The sequence below is a fragment of the Condylura cristata genome, unplaced genomic scaffold (assembly GCF_000260355.1).
Source record: "Condylura cristata isolate star-nosed mole 26May11 unplaced genomic scaffold, ConCri1.0 scaffold00002, whole genome shotgun sequence".
NCBI lineage: Eukaryota > Metazoa > Chordata > Mammalia > Eulipotyphla > Talpidae > Condylura > Condylura cristata.
Window position 1 is genome coordinate 80,967,578 of NW_004567103.1, and position 8,373 is coordinate 80,975,950.

Consider the following 8,373-nt stretch of genomic DNA (forward strand, 5'->3'; position numbering starts at 1 on the left):
TTAAAAAAAAAAAAAAAAAGTTAATAGCAAATAATTTGAAGCATAAGAAAACCAGGAGATGGTTTTCTTATTAAATAAATGAGTATGGAAGATTTTGAAAGAAACCAGTGTGGACTTAATGATCCTCAGGTTTGTGCTTTAAAATCACCTGGAGGGTTCTTAAAATTATCAGTGCCAGAAAACTAACTCAGAAAATTGGATGTAGTTAATCTCAGGTCAGCTCTGAAAGTTAGTGTTACTTTTTAAATAATTTGAATTTACTTATACAGGCAAGAGTTGGGATATGGACCAAAGGTGTTAGGAGGGAGGAGGTGGGCAGTGAGAGGATTCACCAGAAATAGAGTGGGGAGTAGAACAGACAGATCTACTGAAATACACTGCTGAGGGGAGCAGAGGGCAAAACAGGAGCAGTCTGCTGCGCCGTGTACGTTAACTCCCTGGCCCATATTGAACTCAAGTCCTAGTGGCTGGTGGTAACTTGACAGTGCTGAGATTTTAATCTTTGCACCTATATGACTCTAATGTGCAGCCAAGAGAGTGATCCATTGAGTTAACTAATGGACACTTCCAAAAAGTTCCTTTGACTAAAAGGGATCTGATTTAGTAGTTTTCCCTTCCCTTCTCTTTCCCTTCGTCTCCCTCCTTCTACCTGATCATATTGAATTATTAAGGCATTCAACACCTTTTTATTAGGTGTTATATAAAAACTCAAACAACTCAAACTCATACCAAATACTTTCTTCAAAGAATGGTTAATTTTAAGAGTCACTTAAAGATGGGTTTTGTTTTTAATGGCTACAGGACTTTATTTGTAATGTGTTTTGCAAGTAGTTGAAATATAATGAAAATTAAATGCTTGCCTGCAGCACCTGATGGTACCAGTCTATAATGTGTTTAATCAATGAATAAATAAATACATACCCATCAACTTGTCCCACATAAGTATAGTTTTAGGGAGTATATAGTTTGGGCCAGGGAAAGTAAACAGCAAAATACTGATGTTTGGGAGCAGGATATCAAGTTGTGGTTATAGATAAAGGAACCATCTCATTGGTGTCCTCTGCCTTTTCTCCGTGTCTCTTGCCTTGGAAACAAGCACATATGCTATTGGCATTCCATAGCCAGTTGCTTTTTTTTTTTACAGATTTATTTATTTGTGCATACAGAATTGGGGTACAGGCCAGAAGCTCAGGAGTGGTGAGAGGCTTCACCAGAGACAGAGTGGGGAGCAGAACAGGCAGATCGATGAAGTACACTGCTGAGGGGAGCAGCGAGCGGGCCAGGAGAGGTCTGCCAACACCATGTGGTCACCTCCTGGGCAAGCGAGAATCGAACTCATGCGGAAGCAGCTTTAGATTCTCAGTGCTGTGCTTTAACCCGCTGCGCCACCAGGGAGGCCCATCCATTTGCTTTTTAGTGGTACAGCTAAGGAGATGGAGCAATGTTTCTATTTAGGTTAAATTTAATCAAATCAATGGAGAGTTACATGATTACAGACAGAAGCAGTATTTATTGTGGTTTTTTGAATAACTGACTTTAATTGATGGTAACTGGTTTCAGGGAGAAAAAGCTTATACCTATGTTCTCTCACAACTCTGATAGCCTGTCAGACTAAGGGACTATTTTGCCTTCTTTTTTTCCCCAGCATTTAAAGATGCCTCAGAGAAGCTCAAACACCTTGAGATGGAGAACAATCCTTTGCCATCTCCTCCTCCCAGTATTGATGTTAACATCAACAGCCAGGTAGTCACATTTCTCCTTTGTGTACTTATCACCTGTGTCTTGTCCTTCTAGTAGAAATCCTTTCTTTCCAAAGCTAATGTTTTTCTCTTTCGCTAGAATGTCTGTGTGTGTTTTCTCATTTAAGATGATGAAATTTGTGGATATCTAGGGGGTCCTCTTGAAGGTTTTTAGTTGTGGCTAAGAGGTATATACCAATTACCTCTATAATTAAATTTTTTTTTCTTATTTCAACATTAAGTAACTTATGGAAATAACTAAATTAAATAAGTGTGAGGTCTCAGGTGTCCCCACTTCGAGACTAGTGAATTTTAGAAATGATTTGGAGACACCTCTGTTTTTGCCATATATTGACAACAGATAACAAGGATATAGAATGAATTGGGGGTTTTTTGTTTGTTTGTTTTTTGCTTTAAAGAGGAAAGGGGAATAACTGATTGCAGTATTCTTTCATTTTCGGACAACTAAATGGAATTTCTCCAGAGACCAGTATGGAGTAAAGGGTGATATTTTTTTGTTCTTGCAAACTTATAGTTAAAACAGTCCTTTTATTCCTTTTTTTTATTCTAACCTATTTTTTTCCTTTAAAATATCTTTTACAGGCTGATTAAATTTCAGACTTTTTTCTTTATCCATTAGTATTTTTTTCTGTCACATTGGTCTGCTTGCTTTTAATTGTCATTTTTTTGGTCTGTGAGGTAAGGGGGAGTCAAGGGGAGAGACAAGACTTAATTGAAAATTTAAATGAGGATACTATCCCAGTTGCCACCTAGACTCAGCTCACCCAGCCCCCAGCAAGCATCACAGCCATGGCCTAACAAATTCTTTGCCTGGAATCCTGGACATAGCTGCAGCCCCACAGTGGGTGGAGGTGAACCTTACACTGCCAAGGACTGATCTGAATAGACATATCCAGTAGTGCTTCCACAAGTATTTGAAGCTCTGGCACTAAGGGGTAGAGAGAAATCTCATTACATGAGAAAAGAAATCCTGAAAGCTGTGGGACACATTAACAAGATTAGTCCCTGCTCTGTTAGAAGAGAAAACTTGAGTGTTGTAGATCACAGAGTTGATGAATTTATGATTAAGTTGTGTGGAAATGAGAATAAGTCCACATTTGGGGACCATCATAGGCATATCCTGGCTATGTACAAGGTTAGGATCTCTGAGGGTGGGGGCCCTCCACTACAGATAGATCCCAGATCTTGCAGAGAACCGAGACCTGGTTCTCCCAGTCCCTGTTTTTAATGTGATTAATGTGGATTCCCTTGCTGGAAATGAGCTGGCTCTTCCAGGAGTTCATAATTCTGCTTGTGGGAGCCAGCTTTCCAAGAAGCCACCACATTGGTGCCAAGGTTTACACCATCTCAAAGGAATCAAGGCCCAATAGGGGAAAGACACTACTAATGTGAGTAATGAGGAAAGCTTCACACCCAACTCCCTGGAGAACATTGAAGCCCTGGAGGTGCTACAGATTGCCATCCAGGTGTCTGGTTACCCAGACAAGGTGGTGATCTGTATGGATATAATGGCATTTGAGTTCTTTCAAAATTGGGAGTACAATCTTGACTTAAATTCATCTGATGACCCCGCACAGCACATCAGGAAAAGCTGAGATAGCTGTCAAAAAAAACATCATCAGGCCCTCCCTGGTGGCGTAGCGGGTTAAAGCACTGCACTGAGAAACTTAAGCCACTTCCGCATGAGTTCGATTCCCGCCTGCCCCAGAGGAGTCCACATGGTGTGGCAGACCTCTCCTGACACGCCCGCTGCTCCCCTCAGCACTGTACTTCGTCGATCTCCCTGTTCTGCTCCCCACTCTGTCTCTGGTGAATCCTCTCACCCTCCGCATCTCTGGCCTGTACCCCAGTTCTATATGAATAAATAAATAAATCTTTAAAAAAAAAAAACAAAAAACAAAAAACAAAACATCATCAAATACTACCTTATTGTCTCCATTGAGGTTGCCTTTGACCAGGATGACTGGGCCACCTAGATCGCATTCCTCTCAAAACCCAAAAGCCATTTGAGAAGCTGGAGGCCCAGGTCTTAATGCTCTTCCCCCCGAAATAAACACTAGTGCCAACAACAAAATAACAGAGTGGAGGGAGAATTTAAATGAAAGTTTTACGTGGTTGGCAATTAATTTGATAAAAATTAAGTGAAAGACTGGAATGAACCTAAATTATGATGAAGCTTAATAAATTTTGGTAGAATTGGCAAGAGAGAGAAGTGATTGCCCTTTACATTGCACAAGAGTTCATAGAAATCGTTGAACTTACTTTTTTTCTTTTTCTTGGTAAAATTCCCTGCATGTTTGGCTATAATATACTGATCCTCTGAAGCAAAGGATATATTAAATTATTTATCTTTTTATTTATTCATTTTTTTCTTACATCATATAGGCTCCATATTTCTCCCACCACCATATTACTCATGAACCATCACTACATTCTCTTGTGTTCTTCCCTTTCTTATTTGACACCCCCTTGCTATATGCCATTAATCTATGGTCAGCTTGCTAGTTTTAACTTTTTCTTGACCTTTTGCTTGTTTGTTATGTGTTCCACATAAGTAAAACCATCAAATATTTATCTTTTTCCTTCTGACTTATTTGGCTAGCATAATCCTCCAGCTCCATCCATGTTGCAGCAAATGGCATGGTTTGTCTTTTTTGATTGCCGAGTATTATTCTATTGTATAACTATATCACATCTTTTTGATCTATTTGTCTGTTTTAGGGCATCTGGGCTGTTTCTGTATCTTGGCTGTTACACATAGTGCTGCAATAAGTAGACTGAAACTTCCCTTTCAAATTATAGGGGGTTTTTTGGGGTAGATTCCTAGAAGTAGAATCGCTGGTAGATCCATTTTTGGGGTTCTGAAGAACCTCCATACAGCTTTTCCCAGTAGATGGACCAGTTTACATTCCTCCCAGCAATGCAGAGTTCCTTCATCACTTTTTTTAAAGCCAGCAGGAAAAACCTATAGTGAGTTGCTTCTTATTTCAGTGTTAATGTTTGCCTTTTCTCCCAAAGCCAATGGGAGCTTAAAGAAAGTATAGAAACTTTTTTCTTTGAGACTCACATATGTAGGAAATATATTAACTAATACTTGGTAAGGTCTTACTCAGTGCAAGCAGTAATAATTTAGTATTATACTAAGAAATAAGACCCCGCTGGCTACCTTAACTCTCCAACTAGAGTATTGTATAAAAGTTGATTCAAAGGGGAAAAAGTTGATTCATGTTTTATATGAATCACATATGAATGCACATTTTTATATGAATATATATATATTTTTTAATCCGGTCTGATTATTCTGCCTCTGACATTAGCAGTTGATGTTTGTCCAAGGAATTCAAGTCAATATTATCTTTTTAACTTTTTACAACATATTTTTCTGAAGCAAAATATCAGTTGCTGGGTGTTTAGTTCTAAGAATTATGTAATTGAGAATCTCTGACCCAGCTGCAGAATGTTGCAGCTCAGATCAATACTGACAGCAGAGTTCATTTCAAACACGTATTTTAAGAACAGATTTTAAAGGTATCTCTTTGTACATCAGACTTTGCATTATTCAGGTTTAATAGTCACTTGAGATCCTGATAGGACTGTTGATTTGATTCTAATTCTACAAATATGTTAACTGCTTACTTTTTCAAGAAATAATAAATATTATATAGAATTCAAAGAAGAATGATAAAGCCTTGACACTTGACCCTCAGAAAATTCAGACCTGTTCTACTAAACCCCATTGGAGTATTGCAAATGACTTTGTTCAATGACTACTTCCTCCTTTCCTTCCTTCCCCAGCCCTCTTCTACTCCCTCCATTCCTACTCTTCCTCCCCTTTCTCCCTCCTTCCCTTCCTTCTATGCTAGTGGAATTTATACATGATAGCAGCTGTATAGTAGTTTTTGAAAGATAAAATTGGGATCCATGAAGACTTTGATGGCCTGAAATGATTGATTGGATTTAAGAATATACATTGCAACAATTTTGATAGACTCCTGTGTTCGGGTAAGGAGGTAGAATATAACAAGCACGTGAAAAAGATGTAAGAATATGTAAATGCAGCTTGAATCATATATAAATGTAATATGAAATGTGACTTCTCAAAGATCTGTGTTGTGTTAACTGAAAGAAGGGAATTTAGAAGGGAATTTCAAATATAATATTATTCATTTCTGTATATCGCTCTTCAAAATTCATTTAGGAAAACTGAGCCCTCCCTGATGATGCAGTTTGTTAAAGCATAAGCACTTCCACTCTTTGGAAGCCAGTGAAGCACAAGTTCAATCTTTGGACAGGAAACTGACTCACATGGCTTGGCAGACCTCTTCTGTCTCATCTGCTGCTCCCCTCAGCAATGTATTTCAGTACATCTATCTGCCTGTTCTGTTCCCCACTCTGTCTTTGGTGAATCCTCTCACCCCTCACACCTCTGGCCAGTACCCCAGTTCTTGTATGCATAAATAAATAAATCTTTTAAAACTTTGATTTAGGAAAACCTATTAGTTACTCTTAGAGAAGAGAAAGGCAATATGGTAAAATGTCTTGAAGCTAAGTTGTAGCTGAGGACCAGTTTTTTCAAGAGAGAACATTTAGATATGTCAAAAGCTGCTACATGAAAGAGGAATTACTATAACTTGTTTTTATTAACATCAGAAAATAGTTAAGAGTCAGTGAAATGTTAGAGGTATGTAGATTTAGCTTTAGTATAAGAAGCATTTTTGAACAGTTTCCTGCAAATGTAATGAGCTATGGAGGAAATAAGTTCTTTAGTGTCATTGTTGAAATTCTCCACTCTTTGTTGGTGGCTCCTTTTTTGGAAACTTATTCACAGTTCCTAAGCTTGACCTTTGTTTTTTAAATTCTTTAAACTTAATTCTATGTCAAAAGCTTTAGATTTTCCAGTTATCTCCCTGGTCTTAATTATACAGAACAATTCCCGGATTTTCATTCTTGAAATTTCATTTCAGGAATCACTTTCATTTCTTACTTTTTGATTAGAAATCAAATAAAAATTTAAATTGCATTTATTAGTGAGGACAGGCACCAGTGTTAAGGCATGAATGATTGTTAGCAACATTTTAGGGTAAATCACTAGAAAAAAGTTGACTTATTGACCAGAAGTTGGTAGATTATTTCAGAAGAGTCAGTAGTAAGTATTTAGTCTCTGTCAATTAATACATTCTCTGCTGCAACTCAGCAGTGCTATTGCAGCATGAAAGCATAAAATACAGGAATGAGTATGACTGTATTCCAGTAAACTTTATTTACAAAAGCAACTGATAGGCCCAATTTGGCATTTCAGGTTATCAACCTAAATAAGGAAGTAAACTGATAAGCTCAAGTGAACAGAATTGAGTATATTTGGGAATAGTAGAGGAATACTAGCTTAGGAAATGCATGCTACAGCAAGCCACAAGTGAGGCTGTTGAGGGCTGCTTGGGATGTGCTATGAGAAAAATTCAGCTACAATTCATACAGTATGTTGATTAAAGATAAGAAGAAATTTCTTGGTGGGTATTTATTAGTTAAGAGATAAGTCTCATTCTTCTGTAAATCAGGCATTTATGGGAATTTAGCCTCTTAAGTTCTGTACCTCTGAGGTTTATGAGATTCTACATATCTTCCAATTCAATTTTAGATTGAAATCCTTCCACATTTCACCTTCTTAATTCAAGATATTTCATAGAAAAACATCACTGGTCAACCACGTTGTTTAGTTATTGTTACCTTAACTTTCTTCCCTTCTTCCTTTTCCTTACTTCTCTTCATTCTTCCCTCCCTCCCGCATATTGTTAGATATGTTAGGATAGACATCCTAGATGTTAGATGTGCTGTATGTCCCTTGAAGCAAAGGAAGTTCATCCTTGAGTGTCTTGTCCCACAGAAAAGGGAAATAGCAAGTGGATTTCATTGGCCTCATTTAAACAACATAAAGAATGAAAAATGAAGAATTTCAATCATGCTTCTCTAGTGTGGTTAGTTCCGTTTTCACGGCCCCCTAAGTTTTAGGATAAGCATAGCAACAGTGTTTGTAATACAGCATCAGGGACACTACTGTGATTATTATACACACAATAATTCCCACTGTCTGGAGAGCGCTTCCAACCTATAGTCCCCAAGTCTAATCAGAATCTAAGTCAGAGATTGAAAGAGCCACGTCTTAAGCCAGTCTGCTTGTTAAATAAATAAATTTATATACCTGAGATTTAATTCCCCCAGAAGTGGCAGTCCAAGTGCAGCAAATGGTGATGGTGATAGGACAAATGATGTTCTTGTTCTACTAGAAAATAATCAGGAACAACTTTGGTCAAAGAGTCTAGGGATTTTTGGTTGAGCAGCTATTGCTTTAGCAGTGATTCTACATTATCTTCCGGAGTTAAGGAGAAATTTTTTATCTTAGCCTCATTTTCACTTATTCCTAGCCAGAGAATGAATCTGCCAAAAGAGATGACTTTTTTTTTTATTACAAAAGTTTATTTTTACATCATTTTGTACATTTTTCCCCCCCGCGGGTTTCCCATCACCAATTGTAATCCCCGCGGTTTTCCCATCACCAAGTCACCCATGTGCCATCACCATAATCCCGTGCATTTCCCTCCCCCCCCCCCCCCCCCCC

General features: G+C 38.0%; 1 protein-coding gene across 1 annotated transcript in view; it reads left to right on the forward strand.

Annotated features, from left to right (window-relative positions):
* EPB41L5 (erythrocyte membrane protein band 4.1 like 5) overlaps window positions 1–8,373 on the forward strand; it is a 97,928-nt gene that overhangs the window by 66,805 nt on the left and 22,750 nt on the right. Inside the window, exon 18 of the mRNA XM_004674720.2 lies at window positions 1,646–1,743. Within this exon, the coding sequence (XP_004674777.1) occupies window positions 1,646–1,743 (98 nt within the window). The remainder of the gene's footprint in view (window positions 1–1,645; window positions 1,744–8,373) is intronic.